Source organism: Physella acuta, unplaced genomic scaffold, assembly GCF_028476545.2.
Source record: "Physella acuta isolate Inbredline_101_S28 unplaced genomic scaffold, ASM2847654v3 ptg000979l, whole genome shotgun sequence".
Lineage (NCBI taxonomy): Eukaryota > Metazoa > Mollusca > Gastropoda > Physidae > Physella > Physella acuta.
The window spans coordinates 105,741-130,000 of record NW_026732496.1 but is presented as its reverse complement, the minus strand read 5'-3'; the positions used below and the strand labels follow the sequence as shown (position 1 = coordinate 130,000).

The 24,260-nt window shown below is 37.6% G+C and overlaps 1 protein-coding gene across 1 annotated transcript in view; it reads left to right on the top strand.

Annotated features, from left to right (window-relative positions):
* Positions 1-24,260, top strand: part of LOC131954206 (ATP-binding cassette sub-family A member 2) — a 38,396-nt gene that overhangs the window by 6,350 nt on the left and 7,786 nt on the right. The window contains exons 4-21 of the mRNA XM_059317762.1: positions 1,557-1,705; positions 1,944-2,063; positions 2,944-3,061; positions 3,336-3,490; positions 4,159-4,308; positions 4,720-4,930; positions 5,539-5,636; positions 8,161-8,312; positions 8,975-9,013; positions 9,913-9,954; positions 10,079-10,359; positions 13,188-13,522; positions 15,021-15,170; positions 15,742-15,930; positions 19,893-20,178; positions 20,696-20,833; positions 23,197-23,302; positions 23,520-23,680. Of these exons, the coding sequence (XP_059173745.1) occupies positions 1,557-1,705; positions 1,944-2,063; positions 2,944-3,061; positions 3,336-3,490; positions 4,159-4,308; positions 4,720-4,930; positions 5,539-5,636; positions 8,161-8,312; positions 8,975-9,013; positions 9,913-9,954; positions 10,079-10,359; positions 13,188-13,522; positions 15,021-15,170; positions 15,742-15,930; positions 19,893-20,178; positions 20,696-20,833; positions 23,197-23,302; positions 23,520-23,680 (2,880 nt within the window). The remainder of the gene's footprint in view (positions 1-1,556; positions 1,706-1,943; positions 2,064-2,943; positions 3,062-3,335; positions 3,491-4,158; positions 4,309-4,719; positions 4,931-5,538; positions 5,637-8,160; positions 8,313-8,974; positions 9,014-9,912; positions 9,955-10,078; positions 10,360-13,187; positions 13,523-15,020; positions 15,171-15,741; positions 15,931-19,892; positions 20,179-20,695; positions 20,834-23,196; positions 23,303-23,519; positions 23,681-24,260) is intronic.

The window sequence follows — 24,260 nt, the reverse complement described above, 5'->3', positions numbered from 1 at the left end:
AGGCCAACCACTCCGGTAATGTATGAAAGCTTTAGGCCAACCACTCCGGTAACGTATGAAAGCTTTAGGCCAACCACTCCGGTAATGTATGAAAGCTTTAGGCCAACCACTCCGGTAATGTATGAAAGCTTTAGGCCAACCACTCCGGTAATGTATGAAAGCTTTAGGCCAACCACTCCGCCATCGACAACCAGTTTAGGCCAACCACTCCGCCATCGACTACCAGGGTAAATACCTAAGGGGAGTCGGACGTTTTCCCGAAAGAAACTTGCCCGAATGCCGTTTGCCCGAAGGCCGATTTCCCGAATGGACACTTGCCCGAATGCCGTTTGCCCGAAGGCCGATTTCCCGAATGGACACTTGCCCGAATGCCGTTTGCCCGAAGGCCGATTTCCCGAAAGAAACTTGCCCGAATGCCGTTTGCCCGAAGGCCGATTTCCCGAAAGAAACTTGCCCGAATGCCGTTTGCCCGAAGGCCGATTTCCCGAAAGAAACTTGCCCGAATGCCGTTTGCCCGAAGGCCGATTTCCCGAATGGACACTTGCCCGAATGCCGTTTGCCCGAAGGCCGATTTCCCGAAAGAAACTTGCCCGAATGCCGTTTGCCCGAAGGCCGATTTCCCGAATGGACACTTGCCCGAATGCCGTTTGCCTGACGGCCGATTTCCCGAATGGACACTTGCCCGAAGGCGACAAATGCCCGAATGGACACTTGCCCTTTATTTTTGTTTATTTTATCAAAATTTCTAATTTAAATTGATTATAAATGACTATTTGGTAATATATAATGTTAACATTTTTCGGGCAAGGGACTTTCGGGCATTTGTCCCATTCGGGAATTTGTCGTAGACCCCTACCCAGGAGAGTCAGTGGACGAGGGGGTCGGGGTAATTGACGACTAAGGACGGGAAATTGTTCTGTTTATTTGTTTGTTTGTTTGTTTGTTTGTTTGTTTGTTTGTTTGTTTGTTTGTTTTGAAGCGTCTTTGTGCAACTAGTTGTGAATACACCTCTTGTGGAGTTAAACACATCTTAACATCTCTACTCTTTACAATTCAATCGCTCTCTTTGATTTTTAACACTACAATTTAACAGTACCATAATTTTAACACTGTCATAATTTTAACACTGCCATAATTTTAACAGTACCATAATTTTAACAGTACCATAATTTTAACACTGCCATAATTTTAACACTGCCATAATTTTAACACTGCCATAATTTTAACACTGCCATAATTTTAACACTGCCATAATTTTAACACTACCTTAATTTTAGCACTGCCATAATTTTAACACTGTCATAATTTTAACACTGCCATAATTTTAGAACTGCCATAATTTTAACACTGCCATAATTTTAACACTGCCATAATTTTAACACTGCCATAATTTTAACACTGCCATAATTTTAGCACTGCCATAATTTTAACACTGCCATAATTTTAAAACTGCCATAATTTTAACACTGCCATAATTTTAACACTGCCATAATTTTAACACTGCCATAATTTTAACACTGCCATAATTTTAGCACTGCCATAATTTTGTTTTTTAGATCTTTCTAAAAGCGACACAAGCAACGAAGACAAAAGATTTATCGAAGGTGTTCTCTACATGACACTAAACAGTGTCCTTAACTGTGCTGTCGTGTGGGTGGTGGAATGTAGAGGCCGTGGTGAGAGTCCAATGATTCGTTTTCTAAAGGTGAATTTTCAAAGTACTCTATACATTCAAATTTGTCATTTTTTTCACATAATATCGTTGTTAAATATTGAAATAATGTAGGTTTAAAATCATAAATCTTAATGTTGCACTGTATGATAAGGCTATGAGTAATTAGTAAAGTTACATAATCAATTATGCTTGGTTCATTACAGCCACATTTTTAAAGATGGAAATATTTTAAAGTTTAAAATACATTTAAAGATTTTATGTGTTGCAGAAAAAACTTCCGGCTTCACAACAAAGTACAAACTACAAATTCACAAAAACAAATGCATTATTTTTTGAGACTTCCAATGTTAGCGTCCGTCCCGGCATTGAAATCAAGGATTTAGTGAAGGTATTGGTTCTTGTCTGTGGTATCAAGGATTTAGTGAAGGTATTGGTTCATGTCTGTGAAGTCTTTATTTGTCTTTCTTGTAACTACTTGAATAGTTTCTATACAATCATCATGTCTTTCTTGTAATTTTTAAAAAATTGCATTTTATTATAGCCAAATGTAGAGATTAAATCAATGACTAAATCAGTGACTAAACCAGTCACTAAATCAGTGACTAAATCAGTGACTAAATCAGTGACTAAATCAGTGACTAAATCAGTGCCTAAATCAGTGACTAAATCAGTGACTAAATCATTGACTAAACCAGTCACTAAATCAGTGACTAAATCAGTGACTAAATCAGTGACTAAATCAGTGCCTAAATCAGTGACTAAATCAGTGACTAAATCATTGACTAAATCACTGACTAAACCAGTGACCTAAGCAGCTAATAAATTAGTGACTAAACCACATTTGTTTTAGATAAAATTTTCATTTTTTCATATTCAATGGTGAAATTAGGTGTATAGGCCTATATCTTTGAATGTAATTATGTAAATATTTCTTAATAAAATTATGTAAATATTTCTTGATGTAATTAGGTAAGGATTTATTGATATAATTGTGTAAATATTTATCGATGTAATTATGTAAGGATTTATTGAGATAATTATATAAATATTTATTGATGTAATTATGTAAATATTTCAGGATGGAATAATGTAAATTTTTCTTTGATGTAATTGTGTAAAGATTATTAAAATGTAAAACCTTATGCAAAAAATTATGTACATATTTATTTTACAAGCTAAAATTATATATTTATTTACTTGTTCCATACTCTAAAAACTGTTTAGCTTCTGTTGTGTATAATCTGTTATGTGACTATTCACACACGTAGGTGTACGGCAGTGAAACGGTAGTGTCCGGCGTAACTTTAGACATCTACCCCAATGAAATCACGATGCTACTTGGCCATAATGGTGCCGGTAAAACCACCACCATTTCAATGATACTAGGTAATGTTAAACAACTGGTGTTACTTGTTAGGTATGACCCCCATCACCCATGGTGTTATTTGTTAGGTCTGACCCCGTCACCTAAGGGTGTTATTTGTTAGGTCTGACCCCCATTACCCATGGTGTTATTTGTTAGGTCAGACCCCGTCACCTAAGGGTGTTATCTGTTAGGTCAGACCCCATCACCCATGGTGTTATTTGTTAGGTCTGACCCCCACACCCATGTTGTTATTTGTTAGGTCTGACCCCCATCACCCATGGTGTTATTTGTTAGGTCTGACCCCCATCACCCATGGTGTGATCAAGATCAGTGGAGCGGACGTCCGTACGAACATGACCTCCATCAGGAAGACGCTGGGCTTCTGTCCGCAGTACGACATGTTCTTCCCCCGGCTCACTGCCTATGAGCAGCTGCAGTTCTTTTCTCGGGTAGGTCATAGATACCTTCAGCTTCTCCCCCCCCCCCTCCCCCCCCCCCCCCACCGTAATATTTAAGCTTGTTTTTAACTCTGACTTCCACTGGTCTGAAGTTTATGTAGAGGTGGACACGATTTATTTGTAGGTTGTACACAATACTTTGTTATTTTGGGAAGTTCGTAAACTTTCTTTGTCGCGATGTTGAAAGACAAAGACAAAATAAAAAATACGAGCCGACCCGCGGCATATCATACGCCGCTATTTAGTTGTTTTATTTTCTACTTTTCAGTAATTCATAATTTGTGAATTCGACAGTACCAATGCTGCCATTGAAAATATTTGCTTTAAAACACTATCAGTAGGTCGTTAAGAACGATACCACCCCCGCCCTCCTTTCCCCCAACCCCTACCCTACATCCCCCCTCCCCTGTGAAAGCAGCCTCCTCTTAGTTACCTCCCCTAAGTTTGAAATCGTTTCAAACAAAATTATTTGCCCCTAATAACCGTCACTAAACCCGGCTCTACGATTGTAAACATTTAGCGTGAACCACAGCTCACCAGACCCTGTAGGGGTGGGGTGGTAGGGAGCGCGCTTACAGCTTGTTTTCTAGCGCCTCCAAGAAGAAAATTATATATATAGAAGATATGCAAGTAGGATTGACCGCTACTTCCTCATCCAGATGCGCAACAACTACACGACGCGAGGAGATGTTCTGACCGTCCTGACTGAGTTGGGGGTTGCCGATAAGATCGATATCGACCCGATCAATTTGTCTGGTGGACAAAGACGTAAGCTGTCCGTAGCTAGCGCCTTCGCTGGTGACACCAAGGTAGTTTAGACAGTTAACAATGGTAGTTTAGATAGTCAACCAAGGTAGTTTAGATAATTAACAATGGTACTTTAGATAGTCGACCAAGGTTGTTTAGATAGTCAACCAAGCTAGTTTAGATAGTTAACAATGGTAGTTTAGATAGTCAACCAAGGTAGTTTACATAGTTAACCAAAGGTAGTTTAGATAGCTAGCCAAGGTAGTTTAGATATTTAACAAGTCTAGATAGTTAACAATGGTAGTTTAGATAGTCAACCAAGGTAGTTTACATAGTTAGCCAAGCTCGTTTAGATAGTTAACCAAGGTAATTTAGATGTTCATAATACTACTGTTATTCTGGTTATATATAGATTGATTGTTTTATATAAGGGTGTGTATTTAACAAAACAAAACTAACCTGTAACCCAACAGACAATATTCCTTGACGAACCATCAACTGGCCTCGACCCAGGTGCCAGGAGAGACCTCTGGAAGTTTTTAACCAAATGGAAGTCAGGCCGCACAATCGTCATGACGACCCACTTTATGGACGAGGCAGAGAACTTGAGTGACAGAATAGCCATTATGGCCAGGGGTGTTGTCCAGTGCTATGGATCTCCAACGTTTTTAAAAAAAGTGTATGGTAAGTCTAGAATATTCTTCTACAAGTACAGTAAGTCTGTTTTAAGTGTATGGTAAGTCTATAATATTCTTCTACAAGTATAGTAAGTCTGTTTTAAGTCTACAATATTGTTTCATAAGTCATACATACTATTCAATGGAACAATTAAATTGTAAAACTGATACATCGATTGAAACGGCTATCGTTGTTTCTTAGTTCACTTATAGTACCACCCCTAAGAGCTAGTTGTAAGCTAGCCTTACCCAATTAAGTTGTAAGCTAGACTTACCGAATTAAAGAGCTAGTTGTAAGCTAGCTTACCCAATTAAAGAGCTAGTTGTAAGCTAGCCTTACCCAATAAAAGAGCTAGTTGTAAGCTAGCCTTACCCATAAAAAGAGCTAGTTGTAAGCTAGCTTACCCAATAAAAGAGCTAGTTGTAAGCTAGCCGTACCCAATAAAAGAGCTAGTTATATGTTATCCAATTTAAGAGCTAGTATTTTCCAAAAGTAAAAAATATGATATGAATAAATAATGAACATAGACAACGACGTCTAGAAATGTTACGTGTTGTCTGTGTGTGCCATGTTCGCTGTCATCGCCGTTCACTAGTCCCACGACTTGTCGCCAGGTGTCGGCTATAAGTTGACTCTCGTCAAGGCGCAGAATTGTGTAGAGGAGATCGTCAGGCAACACATCATCTCAACTTTTACCAAAGCTAAATTTCTGGTACATCAACATGATGGGACACAACACAGCCACACAACACAGCCACACAACACAGCAACACAACACAGCAACACAACATAGCCACACAACACAGCAACACAACACAGCAACACAACACAGCCACAAAACAGCCACACAACATAGCAACACAACATAGCAACACAACACAGCCACACAACACAGCAACACAGCAAAACAAAACAGCAACATAACACAACACAGCCACACAGCCACACAACACAGCCACACAACACAAAACAAAACACAACACAGCCACACAACACAACACAGCCACACAACACAGCCACACAACACAGCCACACAGGCACACAACACAGCAACACAACACAGCAACACAAGACAGCCACACAACACAACAACACATCACAGCCACACAGCCACACAACACAGCAACACAACACATCAACACATCAACACAACACAGCCACACAACACAAAACATCAACACAACACAGCCACACAACACAACACAGCCACACAACACAACACAGCCACACAACACAGCAACACAACACAGCAACCCAGCACAACAACACAACACAGCAACACAACACAGCAACACAACACAGCAACACAACACAGCCACACAACACAGCCACACAACACAGCCACACAACACAGCCACACAACACAGCCACACAACACAACACCGCAACAAAACACAGCAACACAACACAACATAGCCACACAACACAGCAACACAACACAACACAGACACACAACACAGCCACACAACACAACACAGCCACACAACACAGCCACACAACACAACTTAGCCACACACCACAGCAACACAACACAGCAACAAAACACAGCAACAGAACACAGCCACACAGCCACACAATACAGCCACACAACACAGCAACACAACACAGCCTCACAACACAGCCACACAACACAGCCACACAACACAGCATAAAAACACAGCCACACAGGCACACAACACAGCAACACAACACAGCAACACAACACAGAAACACAAGACAGCCACACAACACAACACAGCAACACAACACAGCAACACAAGACAGCCACACAACACAGCCACACAACACAGCCACACAACACAGCCACATAACACAGCCACACAACACAACACAGCAACACAACACAGTAACACAACACAGCAACACAACACAGCAACACAGCCACACAACACAGCAACACAACACAGCCACACAACACAGCAGCACAACACAGCAACACAACACAGCCACACAGCCACACAATACAGCCACACAACACAGCAACACAACACAGCCACACAACGCAGCCACACAACACAGCCACACAACACAGCCACACAACACAGCAATACAACACAGCCACACAGGTACACAACACAGCAACACAACACAGCAACACAACACAACATAGCCACACAACACAGCAACACAACACAGCAACACAAGACAGCCACACAACACAGCCACACAACACAGCCACACAACACAGCCACACAACACAACACAGCAACACAACACAGCAACACAACACAGCAACACAGCCACACAACACAGCAACACAACACAGCCACACAACACAGCAGCACAACACAGCAACACAACACAGCCACACAGCCACACAATACAGCCACACAACACAGCAACACAACACAGCCACACAACGCAGCCACACAACACAGCCACACAACACAGCAATACAACACAGCCACACAGGTACACAACACAGCAACACAACACAGCAACACAACACAGCAACACAAGACAGCCACACAACACAACACAGCAACACAACACAGCAACACAACACAGCAACACAACACAGCCACACAACACAGCCACACAACACAACACCGCAACACAACACAACAACACAGCCACACAACACAGCCACACAACGCAGCCACACAACACAGCCACACAACACAACACAGCCACACAACACAGCAACACAACACAGCAACACAGCCACACAACACAGCAACACAAAACAGCAACACAACACCTCGACACAACACAGCCACACAACACCTCGACACAACATAGCAACACAACACAGCAACACAACACCTCGACACAACACAGCCACACAACACCTCGACACAACAAAGCAGCACAACACCTCGACACAATACAGCAACACAAAACAGCAACACAACACCTCGACACAACACAGCCACACAACACCTCGACACAACATAGCAACACAACACAGTAACACAACACAGCAGGGTAGGATAGGTTAGGGTAGGGTAGGGTAGGATATGGTAGTGTAGGGTAGGGTAGGGTAGGGTAGGGGAAGGTAGGGTAGGGTAAGATAGGGTAGGGTAGGGTAGGGTAGGGTTTGGTAGGGTAGGGTAGGGTAGGGTAGGGTAGGGTAGGGTAGGGTAGGGTAGGGTAGGGTAGGGTAGGGTAGGGTAGGGTAGGGTAGGGTAGGGTAGGGTAGGGTATGGTTAGGTAGGGTAGGGTAGGGTGACACACAATTTTGTAGTTTATATTATAAATTTTCGGCAAATTTTAATGCAATTTCTTTTTTTAAGTCTTCGACGATTTCGGAGATGAATTTTGTTTTACACGAGAAGGGAGTCAAATCATTCCCTAAGTCATTGAACGTCCTGGAACAGAAGATGAGCCGACTGAAAATACTGTCGTATGGACTGTCCCGGACTTCAATGGAGGACGTTTTTCTCAGGTAAATATATCAAGTTTTTCTCAGGTAAATATATCAAGATTTTCTCAGGTAAATATATCAAGTTTTTCTCAGGTAAATATATCAAGATTTTCTCAGGTAAATATATCAAGATTTTCTCAGGTAAATATATCAAGATTTTCTCAGGTAAATATATCAAGATTTTCTCAGATAAATATATCAAGATTTTCTCAGGTAAATATATCAAGTTTTTCTCAGGTAAATATATCAAGATTTTCTTAGGTAAATATACCCAGATAGTCCAAGGTAAATATATCAAGATTTTCTCGGGTAAATATACCCAGATTTTCTCAGGTAAATATATCAAGTTTTTCTCAGGTAAATATATCAAGGTTTTTTCAGGTAAATATATCAAGTTTTTCTCAGGCAAAAATACCAAGTTTTTCTGTGGTAAATATATCAAGATTGACATTGACGATAATTTTGAAAAACTGTATCAATTTTCACCTAATATTGAAACTCTCTTGCCTAATATTGACATATTGTTATGGCTAATATTGACATTCTCATGGCAGATATTGACATTCTCATGGCTGATATTGACCATTACATGGCTGATATTGACACTCTTCTAACTAACGACCATAATATAATGTAGCTATATATTATCATCATAACGATTTTAATTTTATTCTGTTGCCCAGGGTTGGAGACGAGCGAGATGAAGTTGAGGATGAAATATTGTGAGTTGCATATGTTATTTTTTACTCCATATTTGTCCCCATCTTCATTTAGATCATATATTTCATTTAGATAATATCTTTAATGGGAAAAGAAAGGTACATTTAGATCATATGTCCAAATTAACATTCCACACCACCATTTAACATGTAACCATTGAACCTCCACACCACCATTTAACATGCAACCACTGAACCTCCACACCACCATTTATCAAGCAACCACTGAACCTCCACACCACCATTTAACATGCAACCACTGAACCTCCACACCACCATTTAACATGCAACCACTGAACCTCCACACCACCATTTATAATGCAACCACTGAACCTCCACACCACCATTTATCATGCAACCACTGAACCTAACACCACCATTTATAATGCAACCACTGAACCTCAACACCACCATTTATCAAGCAACCACTGAACCTCCACACCACCATTTATAATGCAACCACTGAACCCCACGCCACCATTTATCATGCAACCACTGAACCTCCACACCACCATTTATCATGCAACCACTGAAACTTCACACCACCATTTATCATGCAACCACTGAACCTCCACACCACCATTTATAATGCAACCACTGAACCTCCACACCACCATTTATCATGCAACCATTGAACCTCCACACCACCATTTATAATGCAACCACTGAACCTCCACACCACCATTTATCATGCAACTACTGAACCTTCACACCACCATTTATCATGCAACCATTGAACCTCCACACCACCATTTATAATGCAACCATTGAACCTCCACACCACCATTTATCATGCAACAATTGAAACCCCACACCACCATTTATCATGCAACCACTGAACCTCCTTGTCTTTGTTTGTAAATGCACATTCCTCCTTGCCAATGATTTGACTCCTCACTTAGTTCCAGTGATCAGGACGATGCAGTCGAATCACCAGCACAAACGTGAGTACCATGCACCACAGCATTCATTTCTTTTAGTATCATTTTCTTGCCATCTAAGTAACATTCTAATCATACAATATTCTCTCGGCTTAGTTTCACCACAGTATTGTTTTTAATTGCTTAGAATAAAAATGTCACCACAATCCAGTCAAACGGTAAAAGAGATAGACACAATCGGCGGCCAAGAAGTCACCCTTGCGGAGACTGGGGAAAACACATTGGTCATCCAAGACGAGGTACATGAGGAGACTGGGGACGCGGAGGTGGTTAGCCCATCAGCAGCCCAAGATGGAATCCTGGAGGATTCAGCAGACGGCCCGGCAGAGTCTAACAACCAGATCGACATTGGTAAACCAATGGAAACGCAAGACGCACCAATCAAAAGCATAAATCCAGTTATAATAGGTAAATAACGGTGCAATTCAGTTGAATGCTTAAGTCCAGAGAAATTAGATTTATTATTATTAGTCTGTAGGCCTATCAGATGGGAAGTATTATTAGATACAAAAAGAAATATTCATTACTTTCTCGTATAGAGAAAGTCTTGTAATCGAGCAAAAAAAATCGAGATTTTTACAAATCTCGACGTTTTACACCTTACTGATACGGAAAAACATAATTTTGCAATCTTGTCCGTATGTCTGTGTGTCTGTCTGTCTGTGTGTGTGTAAACACGATAACTTGAGTACCGTTACAGCTAGGTTGATGAAATTTCATATTTAAGTATTTTATCAAAATCGTAGATCCTGATCAACTTTTGAGCGATTTCCAATAACCGGAAGTGGTACTTTTTCTACTTGGAATTTTTCAAAAGCCTATAACTTGAGTACTATTTCAGATAGATAAATGAAATTTCACATGTAAGTAAAAGATCTAATTCTCTGCCTTCTGTCAAATTTTGAGTAATTTCCGTTGACCGGAAGTACTACTTTACGCTATTTCCGATTTCTCATAAACGAATGTAAATTTTAAAGTACTAATAATATTGCGCAATATTATGCACATTTTGTTTTGACGTTCGATTGGTGCGCAATTCTTTTTTCTACGAGATTCTATTCTATTTTTAAAAGTAATTTAAAATCATGTCTATACTCCGAGTTATATAAGAATATTCGAGAAAGTTTAGGGGAGATCACTCCCGGTTTATTTTTAGCCTGTAGACCCGTTGCGCATTTCTGCTGCAACTAGCCACCGGTACCCGTGTAACGGGCAATGCTGGTGACTTTTAGTTCTCTTCTCTTTACAAAAGGCTACCCGTTTTTTCTTTTAGATATTTATCTCCGTGGAGCGGCATTTAAAGCTGTCCGGAGGAGGGTTTGGGGGTTGTGTGTGCGTGGAAGGGGGGGGGGGGTAGCTGATACTGGCTTTTCTATATTTTAGTATGTTTTTTTTTTCAATTTCGTTCGGGGGTGAAATAGGAAGAAACGGTAGAGATGCATGAAAAAAAATGTATATTCATACGGAAAGTGAGTAATGAAATGAATTGTAATTCAGCTTTTAAAAAAGTCATCATCGGAAATTATGTAAAAGAAACATTTTATTGATCAAGAACATTGGAAGGAAACATTGTTTAGATTTTGAAAAAAAATGGGTTTTATTATATTTACTGTCTATGTTTATACTTGTTTAAAATAACAATACCTATTAGAAAAATTAAAATCAAATTATATACAGTATTAGTCAACACAATACCATATTAAATGCACTCGCTGATTAAGAGACTTAAAATTAAGAGACTTAAAAGATTTCTTTAAAAGCCCGGCTGTTCAATGGTAGTTATGTTGCTTTTGTCTTTTAAAAACACCTATTTCGGCTGAGCATGGGTCTGACCACACTATCCCTTCATATGCTAAAAAGACAGAATCAGGTCAACTCTTCTTCACCTGCCCCATGTCTCGCCAAGTACCGATAGGCAACTTTATCATCAACATATTAAAAAAAATGAAAAAAAAATTAATTAAGATAGACTTCGTGTGTCTCGAACCCGTACCACCCTCATGGTATTAATAACACTATCATCTCAGCTATTATGGCATCTTATGATCAATAAAGAATAAAAGATGTAGTTAAGAAACTTAACTTACGCGAATAGGCCTATTGTAATTTTTCACAAATCAGCATAGTCCATAGCTAAACAAACAAAGATTTCTATAATATAATTAAGGCCTGAAATAGTTTAATATAGAAATTTATTATTGAAATAGATTCTAGAAGAGATAGAGTCTATATCTATATTCTAAAATCGGAAGATGACGCCATGAGTTTTGTGTACTTTCCTTAGTGTAAACATTTGGCATGTGACGTCATTGTTTTATGGGTTCTTGTCACAACCATAAACACTTTTCCGGTTGCATAATTAAAATTGTTTTTCTATATTCTAATACGCTTTTATTTTTTATTTTTCTTCTTTATATAAAATTTTGTTTATACATTTAAAACATCTACCATATTATTTTCAACAAAAGTCCGTATCAAGTTCTCCATATATCGCTGAAGATTCTGATGCGATATCCTGTGAAAATATTTTGCGGACAGAGAGAGAAGTGCGCACATGGACTTTTATTAATTAGGATATCACATAATGAAAGAAATTCAATGAAACACTTTTTGATAACATGAAATGTATATTTTCATTGAAGTTTATAAATTTCTTTCATACGGAAATATGATACATTGTTATTGAAACATTAATAGTGACAGACGCAACTCGCTAGAGTTAACCATGGTTTATTTTTAGACGCGTGATCTCAATTTCTGATTGGATCGTATAAAAATAGATGCAGATTGCGTCATTTGTCAAAGGTTTTTAAAGTTATTTTTAGACGTGCGACTTTGTTATCTAAAGCTAAGTTATTCAACTGTAAACAATGCCGGCACTATATACCTTGGATTTTAGTTAAGCCGCGGGTTTGTCCACACTACAGCCAAAAAAGCTAAGAGCAGTGTCGTCGCTAGGTCGGGTGTCATCCGGTGCGACAACTAAAGGTTACACCCCCCCACAATAAGAATGTTATATATATATATATATATATATATATATATATATATATATATATATATATATATATATATATATATATATATATATATATATATATATACGTATAAATGATATATACACTTGTGTATGTGTATAGGCATGTGTATAATTATGTATTTAAATATATCTTTTCATGTATTTAAATGTTCTTGAAGCTACGCATTTTTGGGCTGAACTTCGTCTTTTTCGGCAGAAACGAATCAATGTGCTGTGAACACACTAAACCATGGATCGGCACTGAGGCGACAACAATTCCAAGCCTTGTTTATTAAAAGATGGATAATAATCAAACGAAACTGGGCTACATTTTTTATTCTAATGGGGTTTAGCGTGATTATCGCAGGATTGCTGGTGTGGGCCTCCTACACTCACAACCAGGCGCCGCCACTGTACTTCAAGACAGACAACTATAGAGAAAAGTGCGTAGCTGTCCGCCGGTCTTCTGACCCCGCTGCTACCGATATATACAAAAGTCTGCAGGCTCTATTGCCATCTGACTATCATATAGTTGAACTAGACGATTCTCTGGTAACTTATTATTATTATTATGCATTACTACGCCTTCCTTCCGATCGCAATGAAACTTTTGGGAAGTTGTTAAGAATACTCCTGGGGAAGTATCTGCAAAAAAAAAAATTTGCACGAGCGGCGCCCCAGCAAGGCGCAACTTAGCGCCCCAGGCTATCCCGTGAGGGCTATGGCGCCTACGTTAGTTTTAAACAGTGCATTAGACTATGAATAAGATGGGGTGTTTAGTCATTCACTGAATCAGACAAGTTCGCTGGCGCCCGACACATTGCATTTTGGCGCCCGGGATATCCCGTTAGCGCTATGAAGTATACGTTGTGTGTTATATATTGTGTTATATGAAGTGTTATATAATTTGGATACGAAGTAGTATTATAGTCGTTCACTACACTAAATCAGGCGCGTTTGACCTCGCCCCGGCAGGTTACGATTTGCACCGGACTATCCTGGGACTTTTTTTTAACACCGCGGCAACGCGCGGGTGACGGGCACGCAAGTAGATATATATATATATATATATATATATATATATATATATATATATATATATATATATATATATATATATATATATATATATATATATATATATATATATATATATATATATATATATATATATATATACAGTGACAGGACAAATGATCTCAAGGACAATTGATCTCACAGACAAAAGATATCAGGACAAAATATTTCCGGACAAATAATATCATGGACTAATTTGTAAATTTTCGAAGAACCACTTTCGTAAAGCGTAAACATGATGAGAAAAAGTAATACTTGATCTGTTTGCGAATGAAACTTCTGAAATCTAAGCTGTCCACAAATCACAACGGTGACACATGAAGACTGTAGATTTCAATTAAACCATTTACAATATTACCAACATACTGATAAATCTAAAATATACTTAAACTAACGATACAAGTAAAAAACCATCTCACTGACAGATCAACAGTTACACAAAGTGGTAAATGATAAACCTAATGGATATACAAATTATCGGAATAATAAATATCATAATAATAATAAGAAGAAGAAACAAAACAATCTGAATTATACACATATCAGCTATAAATCTAGAGAAAAAAATAAAACGTAAAATAAAAACACATTTTAAAGAATAGAAATTTCTTTATTGCGATGTTACTTATGCAGAAAAAACTAAACATTTTAACGACAAATATTACATAAACAAATATAAAAAAAAATCTATTTTAAAAACAAAAAATATCAGTTATAAAACTAAAGTAAAAAAACAAATATAATAGAGACTTTTTAACTCTAGCTGAAATAAATCTGCAAGATTAAATATTTTTTTCTTTAGAAAATCAAAGAAGTAAAATGTCGGCGTGAGATCTTTTTATACATGGCTAGAATAACATATTTGCTCATAAGATTCATCTGAAAGAAGGAATGTGCTTAAACCATACCTAGAACCATGTTGCACAGTTCAACTTTCCGATTACAATAGTGTATAAGTGAACTTTTCTTACAGTCCTTTGACGATTCTCTCAAAGCATGGGCGAGAGAGCATTCTGCCGAACGTTATACACAGAAAATTCTAATGGGCTTTGATATCGCGAGTCCGCCACAAGCCAGCACGGTGCATTATCAAGGCTCCTACGTTCACAGCGAAGGTGTGGCGGTGGGTATATTTGATATTAGTGGGGGTGGTGTGTAATTACAAGCTTTTATTGAATTATTTTGTTAATTAGTTTGCTTGTTTGTTGTTTTTTTTATTTGTTTGTTTATTTGTTTGTTTGTTTATTTGATTGTTTATTTCATTGTTTATTTCTTTGTTTATTTGTTTGTTTATTTGTTTGATTATTTGTTTGCTTATTTCTTTGTTTATTTGTTTATTTGTTTGTTTATTTGTTTATTTGTTTGTTTATTTGTTCGATTATTTGTTTGCTTATTTGTTTGTTTATTTGTTTGTTTATTTGCTTGTTTATTTGTTTTTTTATTTGTTTGTTTATTAGTTTGTTTATTTGTTTGTTTATTTGTTTGCTTTTTTGTTTGTTTATTTGTTTGCTTATTTGTTTGTTTATTTGTTTGTTTATTTGTTTGTTTATTTGTTTGTTTATTTGTTTGTTTATTAGTTTGTTTATTAGTTTGTTTATTTGTTTGTTTATTTGTTTACTTATTTGTTTATTTGTTTGTTTGTTTATTTGTTTGTTTGTTTGGACAAAAGATCTCCATCCTGTTCCGTGTTGCAGGTAAACCTTTTCCTAAATGCCTACACCCAATCAATCTTTGGACAAAACATCTCCATCCTGAGCGGTGTTTTCTCTCTGGGGCAACTCAAGTCCGATAACTCTACACCAATCAAGACGTTGCATGCCATACACCTATCAATGCTTCTAATACAGATCTTAGTCCTTAGCTGGCTGTCCACTGAAAAAAGCGTGAGTACTCTCTCATATGATAATGTGCCCTAGTTCGATGGAGATGTCTAGCTACATTCACATTCTCAGTTGCCCAATTTTGTGTTGTGTAGCATAAAGTCGACTGGTGTAGTGCTAATGTGTTGTGTTGTGTGGGGGATGTGGGTTTATGGGGGTGGGGTGTGGGTGTGGGTAAGTGTGTGTGTCTGTGTGTGTGTCTGTGTGTGTGTGTGTGTGTGGTAATAATTTCACCTCTTCCATTTAAATATACATCTTCTATCCAGCGTGTTAAAAAAATTTGTCATTTAAATATACATTTTCTATCCAGCGTGTTAAAGACTATTTCGAATTTGGAACAATAGTATATTCCCGTGATTGGGAAATTTAGGGATTATTCTAGACAAGGGGTCTCCAGACTACGGCCCGCGAGGTCCTCTCATCCGGCCCTCGGAGATCTTTTTGTTCACGGAAAAAAATGTTTGTTAGAAGTGGCTGAGGTACTTTGCTCAGAAAATTCAAAACAATTTGAAAATCTAGCTTTGGGTATAAATACCTTTGTCCTCCGTGTTGCAAACATTGATGAAAACATTGTGATCAAACAGAGTCGCTGGACAGCTGTTCCATGTTTCTGGAACAAGTACAGGGCAACAACGTGACGCACTCTCGCACTTTCCGCAGTGTAAGATTTTCATGACTGAAGCAACAGCTGAGTTCCCCATATCATTTGCATGCGAGATCATCAAAAACCACCAGCTGCAGTTTCAGCAGCGGTTTTCTGACTACTTTACTGACTAGGATTCAAAGGCAGAAGAAGTGAGACTGCTTCAATACCCATTTGAAGCAAATGTAACCAGTTACCCAGATGAACTGCAGATGGAGGATATTGAATTGCAAGCAAATGACCTCCTTAGAGACAAGTTCAAACAATGGCGGGTGGGTTTTTGTGTTTGCCCGAGGAGAACAAACTTGGACCTCGAGTGTGTTGTCGGCCGGACAGTGTTTCTTTCAGACTTTTTCTCCTGGAAGGAGGGGGTTGCATTTAAAATGTGTTTATATTTCTATATAAATTCTATTTCTTTGGAGGGGGGGGGGCACGGTGGCCACAGCCACCCCAAAGGATGCATGGAGGAAACTCTACTCTGGCCCGCGAGCTGATATTTGATAGTTAATGCGGCCCTCGGGCTGAAAAGTTTGGAGACCCCTGAGTAGACGGATAAAAGAGAAGAATGTGTTATGTTTGTTGAGGGATAAAATCATTGTCCCACCTCTCACGACTCTCCCCTCTATAGGTAGAAGAGGTTACCATTGTTTTAGGACTTGCGTATGTGGGGGGTGAATGTGTGTATTAAAAGTTGCAATATTTGCGTGATAAGTAAGCTTGTGAAAGCATACTTCTACCTAAGTATATGTGCTGTCAATTTTTACTTTCTCGTATATACGAAGTATAGAGAAAGTCTTGTGATCGTGCAAAAATAAAAATCGAGATTTTTACAAATCTCGACGTTTTACACCTCATTGATACGGAAAAACATAATTTTGCAATCTTATCTTGTCCGTATGTCTGTGTGTCTGTGTGTGTGTGTGTGTGTGTGTCTGTCTGTGTGTAAACACGATAACTTGAGTACCGTTACAGCTAGGTTGATAAAATTTCATATCTAAGTATTTTATCAAAATCGTAGATCCTGATCAATTTTTGAGCGATTTCCGATAACCGGAAGTGGTACTTTTTCTACTTTCAATTTTTCAAAAGCCTATAACTTGAGTACTATTTCAGATAGAAAAATGAAATTACACATGTAAGTAAAAGATCTAATTTTCTACCTTCTGTCAAATTTTGAGTAATTTCCGTTGACCGGAAGTACTAATTTACGCTATTTCCGATTTCTCAAAAAACGAATGTGAATTTATAAAGTACTAATAATATTGCGCACTATTATGCACATTTTGTTTTGGCGTTCGCTTGGTGCGCTATTCTTTTTTTCTATGAGATTCTATTCTATTTTTAAAAGTGTAAGTAATTAAAAATCATGTCTATATTCCAAGTTATATAAGAATATTCGAGAAAGTTTAGGGGTGATCACTCCTGGTTTATTTTTTAAAAGTATTTCATTTAGCTTAGAACTTGGAGAAAAAATGGGCTATGTAGGCAACATTGTTATGAAAAAAATGTTTGACTTGATCAAGTTATTGAAACTAATTGCTACCAGTTGATTAGAAAATACTGTGAGTTGCTGGATAGGGTGGTCTTTATTGGCTGTCTTGTCTTTGGTTAGACCGGTTTGATAATAAAATCTGGTTTATTCTGGCTGGCGTTTTCTTGGCTGGTTTTGTTTAATGACTAGTGTGTTTATTGTTTCAGTGTTTATTGAACTAGTGTGTTTATTGTTTCAGTGTTTATTGGACTAGTGTGTTTATTGTTTCAGTGTTTATTGAACTAGTGTGTTTATTGTTTCAGTGTTTATTGGACTAGTGTGTTTATTGTTTCAGTGTTTATTGAACTAGTGTGTTTATTGTTTCAGTGTTTATTGGACTAGTGTGTTTATTGTTTCAGTGTTTATTGGACTAGTGTGTTTATTGTTTCAGTGTTTATTTGACTAGTGTGTTTATTGTTTCAGTGTTTATTTGACTAGTTTGCTTATTGAACTAGTGTGTTTATTGTTTCAGTGTTTATTGAACTAGTGTGTTTATTGTTTCAGTGTTTATTGAACTAGTGTGTTTATTGTTTCAGTGTTTATTGAACTAGTGTGTTTATTGTTTCAGTGTTTATTGGACTAGTGTGTTTATTGTTTCAGTGTTTATTGGACTAGTGTGTTTATTGTTTCAGTGTTTATTTGACTAGTGTGTTTATTGTTTCAGTGTTTATTTGACTAGTTTGCTTATTGAACTAGTGTGTTTATTGTTTCAGTGTTTATTGAACTAGTGTGTTTATTGTTTCAGTGTTTATTGGACTAGTGTGTTTATTGTTTCAGTGTTTATTGAACTAGTGTGTTTATTGTTTCAGTGTTTATTGAACTAGTGTGTTTATTGTTTCAGTGTTTATTGAACTAGTGTGTTTATTGTTTCAGTGTTTATTGGACTAGTGTGTTTATTGTTTCAGTGTTTATTGAACTAGTGTGTTTATTGTTTCAGTGTTTATTGGACTAGTGTGTTTATTGTTTCAGTGTTTATTGGACTAGTGTGTTTATTGTTTCAGTGTTTATTTGACTAGTGTGTTTATTGTTTCAGTGTTTATTTGACTAGTTTGCTTATTGAACTAGTGTGTTTATTGTTTCAGTGTTTATTGAACTAGTGTGTTTATTGTTTCAGTGTTTATTGGACTAGTGTGTTTATTGTTTTAGTGTTTATTTGACTAGTTTGCTTATTGAACTAGTGTGTTTATTGTTTCAGTGTTTATTGAACTAGTGTGTTTATTGTTTCAGTGTTTATTGGACTTGTGTTTTTATTGTTTCAGTGTTTATTGACTTGCGTGTTTATTGGACTTGTGTGTTTATTGTTACAGTGTTTATTTGACTTGTTCGTTTTTTGTACGAGTGTGTTTATTGAACTAGTGTGTTTTTTGTTTCAATGTTTATTGGACTAGTGTGTTTATTGTTTCAGCGTTTATTTGACTAGTGTGTTTATTGTTTCAGTGTTTATTGGACTAGTGTGTTTATTGTTTCAGTGTTTATTGACTTGTGTTTTTATTGTTTCAGTGTTTATTTGACTAGTGTGTTTATTAAACTAGTGTGTTTATTGTTTCAGTGTTTATTGACTTGCGTGTTTATTGGACTAGTGTGTTTATTGTTACAGTGTTTATTTGACTAGTGTGTTTATTGTTTCAGTGTTTATTTGACTAGTGTGTTTATTGAACTAGTATGTTTATTGTTTCGTTGTTTATTGACTTGCGTGTTTATTGAACTAGTGTGTTTATTGTTTTAGTGTTTTTTTTAACTAGTGTTTTGATTGTTTCAGTGTTTATTTGACTAGTGTGTTTATTGTTACAGTGCGGAGCCAAACACTTAGAGATGATCAGTGGTAAGCCGTTTTGGATGTCGTACTTATCCAACTGGGTGTTCGATGTGAGCCTGCTGCTGTCGTGCACCCTGCTGATGTGGCTGGTCACCTTCGTGCAACACACCGTCACCTTCCTGCTGCAGCAGCTCCCCATGCTGGCTGCCATGCACGTCTTATACATCACCAGCGTCCTGCCGCTCATTTACACCTTCCAAATTGTCTTTAAAAATGCAACAACTGCAATTTTTGCTTTCCTGGTATACAACGTATTAACTGGTAACTTGCTATGTTAAAGGTGTATTATTTCGTCTGTTTTATAAAATGGAACAAAAGCCTTTGATGAGCGTCTAGTGCAACGTTTATCGTTTGATCATGCCTTTGATGAGCGTCTAATGCAACATTTATCGTTTGTTCAGGCCTTTGATGAGCGTCTAATGCAACATTTATAGTTTGTTTCACTTTTTTTTGTGCATCTTCTTTGTCATTATAATTATGTCTCTTTCTCAGTATGCCTCTGTCTCTACCCCTCCAATTCTCAGTATGCCTCTGTCTCTACCCCTCCAATTCTCAGTATGCCTCTGTCTCTACCCCTCCCCTTCTCAGTATGCCTCTGTCTCTACCCCTCCAATTCTCAGTATGCCTCTGTCTCTACCCCTCCAATTCTCAGTATGCCTCTGTCTCTACCCCTCCAATTCTCAGTATGCCTCTGTCTCTACCCCTCCCCTTCTCAGTATGCCTCTGTCTCTACCACACCTTCTCCCCTTAACAGCGTTTTCACTGTTTTTCTCTACAGTTGTAGCATACTTTGTCAGCATGATATTTATCAACCGAACTATCGGATACCTTGGACTACATATAATGAGCGTCGCATCCCCTAACGCCAACCTAGGCTTCTTCCATGTATCGTTAGGTCTAAGCCCATCGCTGCAGGGTAAGTGAGAAAACGGATTGTTGTGGTTAGCTAAGAGCAGGTTCATAGCTTACGGTTGAGGTCAATAGGTTACGGTTGAGGTCAATAGGTTACTGTTGAGGTCAATAGGTTACGGTTGAGGTCAATAGGTTACGGTTGAGGCTAATAAGTTACGGTTGAGGTCAATAGGTTACGGTTGAGGTCAATAGGTTACGGTTGAGGTCAATAGGTTACGGTTGAGGTCAATAGGTTACGGTTGAGGTCAATAGGTTACGGTTGAGGCTAATAGGTTACGGTTGAGGCTAATATGTTGAGCTTAAGGTTAATATTTGAAGATTTTAAAATGTGTTTCGGTGAACGAACACTTTATAGCGCTAAAGTAATATAATGCGTTCGTTTTATTAGGTACAACCAAAAATGGAAGCTAATTTGCAGTGCAGTGGCTTACATTAAAATAATTAAAAGTTTAATTAATATAGCACTTACAAAAACTGAGTAGCAAAAAATTATCTGATAAATAATGTTTAGAAAGCTAATTTATGTGTTCCTCTTTAATACGAGATTATTTCAGAGTTACTTGTGCCCAAAATCCGGCCTGAATAAATGCCATATTTTAATACTCAACAGCCAGACGGTCTACCACATATATTTTTTTTTAATCATGTCAATATATGTAACTATCAGAGCGCCCGCAATCATGTATGGGTCGCATGGTCGACGTGATCCTGCTAATGATAGAGAAAACATTGCTTCACCCAACGGTATTCATAGCTCACTATGTGCACAGTTTAAAGCTATCACCTGGAAAGTTGGGGGGGGGGGGGGGTTTACATCTACTAAACGTTACAAAATTTGCCTGAGGTATACGGTTTGGTTGAGAGTCGTAATAACTTGTGTGTGAATCCACTACAAAAACAATGATTTTGCAATTGAATAAATAACTGTTAGGATTAGGCCCCAAAATGCTTTTTTCTAGGTAGATTAATATATTGTTTGCACAAAATTGACGCCATTCGACAAAAGTTAGGAAGCGGGTGTCACCAAATACACCATCCAATAAAGTGGATTGGGGTGAAACCACATAGAAAATTTACAAATATACATATCATTCGATAAGGAAATTATTTAAAACGGCCTTTGTACGTATGTTTGTGTGTGTGTATGTGTGTGTAAGTGTGTGTTAGTGTGAGACAATGGAACAATACATGTACTTTTGAATGTGCTTAAAAATTTAGCCTTGTGTCGATGTTCTTAGTTTTGTTTTTTACTGATTTGTTATCCATGATTTGTAATTTGTTCATGGGTTATTTTTCTAATCCATTGTAAAAAAATATGGTTTAGAAAACTTAAGAGACGAGAATGAATAATGGAGACCATTAGCAATAAAATGGGACGGAGGGGTCTAGCGGTAGAGAGCTGGACTGCTAACCCGTAAGTCTCGAGTTCGAATCCGGGTTCAAGTCAGTAGACCGTCCCTGAGTCCACCCAACTTCCTACCGGAAGAGACGCATGAAAAAAACTGTGCACGCTAAACACTTTTTAGATTAGAAAAAGTTCCTCCCTCCGGGGAAGAAAAAGTCTGAAAGAAACACTGGTGTCGCGCTTAGCCACTACCCGAAGAATTGCATGAAAGAAACTCTTTTAGGGTAGGGATTAGACCAGGGGGGTGGGGTTAAATGGGCTCCGCCCCTACCCGAAGAGATGCATGAAATAAACTCTGCAAGCAAATAACTTTTTACATTAGACACATGAATTAGGCTGTAATTTTATTATAGAGTATCGATGACATTTCTTTTGAGTCGGTGGGGGGGGGGGGGGGTCAGCTTAGACGTTCTTACGCGGAGATGGGCTTCGCCCCTACCCGAAGAATTGTATGAAAGAAACTCTTCACGCAAACCACTTAGATTAGACAAAATTGCCTTTTTACGAAATGTTTACTCGAGAATCAATGACGTCATATTACTGTGTGCACTCTCCGGCTTGATAATATTTTCTACTCTATGCTTAATGTGACGTCATGTTTCGTTTCCGTTTTACTATGAAAGTTTTTAATTTGCTTGTGTTTTCTCTAGAGCGTTCTTGTCAGATAGATAGACAGATACATACACAGACAGCGAAACTATTATTGAATTGATTAATTATATATATGAATTTTTCTTTCGGGAGGGGGGTGTGTGACACCATTAGGACAGCAATCTTTATTTAAAGTAAAGCAGGCTCGTGCAGTGATGTCACTGCTGACCTTTGCCCTGACCCATGACCTAGGTTCAATTCATCTTCATTCTTGCGTTCACTCTAACAGTCTTACACTGTCCTTATATCAGTATTAAATTGTAATGAATATGACGGATTTAACCTTCTATATCTGGGGTGGGGTGTTTCAGTCACGTTTGAAATGAACCAAAACAAACTCTTATACTCTTCTGGGAGTACGCTGTGTTTCTTCGTGATCGCGTTCTTCTTGGAATACTTCAGTATCAGAGGGTTCAGGTGAGTAGAGGCGTCAGTGGTAGAGGGTTCAGGTGAGTAGAGGCGTCAGTGGTAAAGGAAATAAATTCTACTCATTTGGTTTCTTTGTAATGAAGGGTAAAATGTATGCATAGTCAACTAACTTTTATTACAATAACAAATCTGACAGACAATACGCCAATGAGATAAAAGTATTAATGCAGGTGCAATATTTTTAGTTGTTGTTTTGAATGCACAGGTGTAAGAACACGGGATCAGTGATTGACTACATAACAGTAAAGGTCGAGGAAAAGACTTTGAGAGTCATAGAAAATAAAACTCTGACGCAGTGTGATGACGATGTGATAGCGGAGAATCAAAGAATTGCTAACACTGACTTACATGCGTTGTTCGAGTCAGGTATTTGAGTTCTTTAAGCAGTACTTCCATCAACCTCATTGTAACACTTTTAATAAGTAAGAAAATACAAATAACTATTACATTGGAAAACAATTTCAAGTAAGATTTCAAGTAATATATTAAGGTAAAAATCAATCATTAAACCGAAAAGACACACATTTATTTTAAATTTTCCAAAATAATCAATGCACAAGAAAATTATATTTATATCCAAAATAATGCTATTTTGTTCGCCTTTAATGTTATCAGTGTTGGTAAATTAGAATTAATTTGTTTTAAGGAATTTTCAGAGCCTTGATAAAATGCAGTCCATTATACATTACAAAGCCTTAATAAAATGCAGTCCATTAGACATTACAAAGCTTTGATAAAATGCAGTCCATTAGACATTACAAAGCCTTGATAAAATGCAGTCCATTAGACATTACAAAGCCTTGATAAAATGCAGTCCATTAGACATTACAAAGCCCTGATAAAATGCAATCCATTTTGCATTACAAAGCCTTGATAGAATGCAGTCCATTAGACATTACAAAGCCTTGATAAAATGCAGTCCATTTTGTATTACAAAGCCTTGATA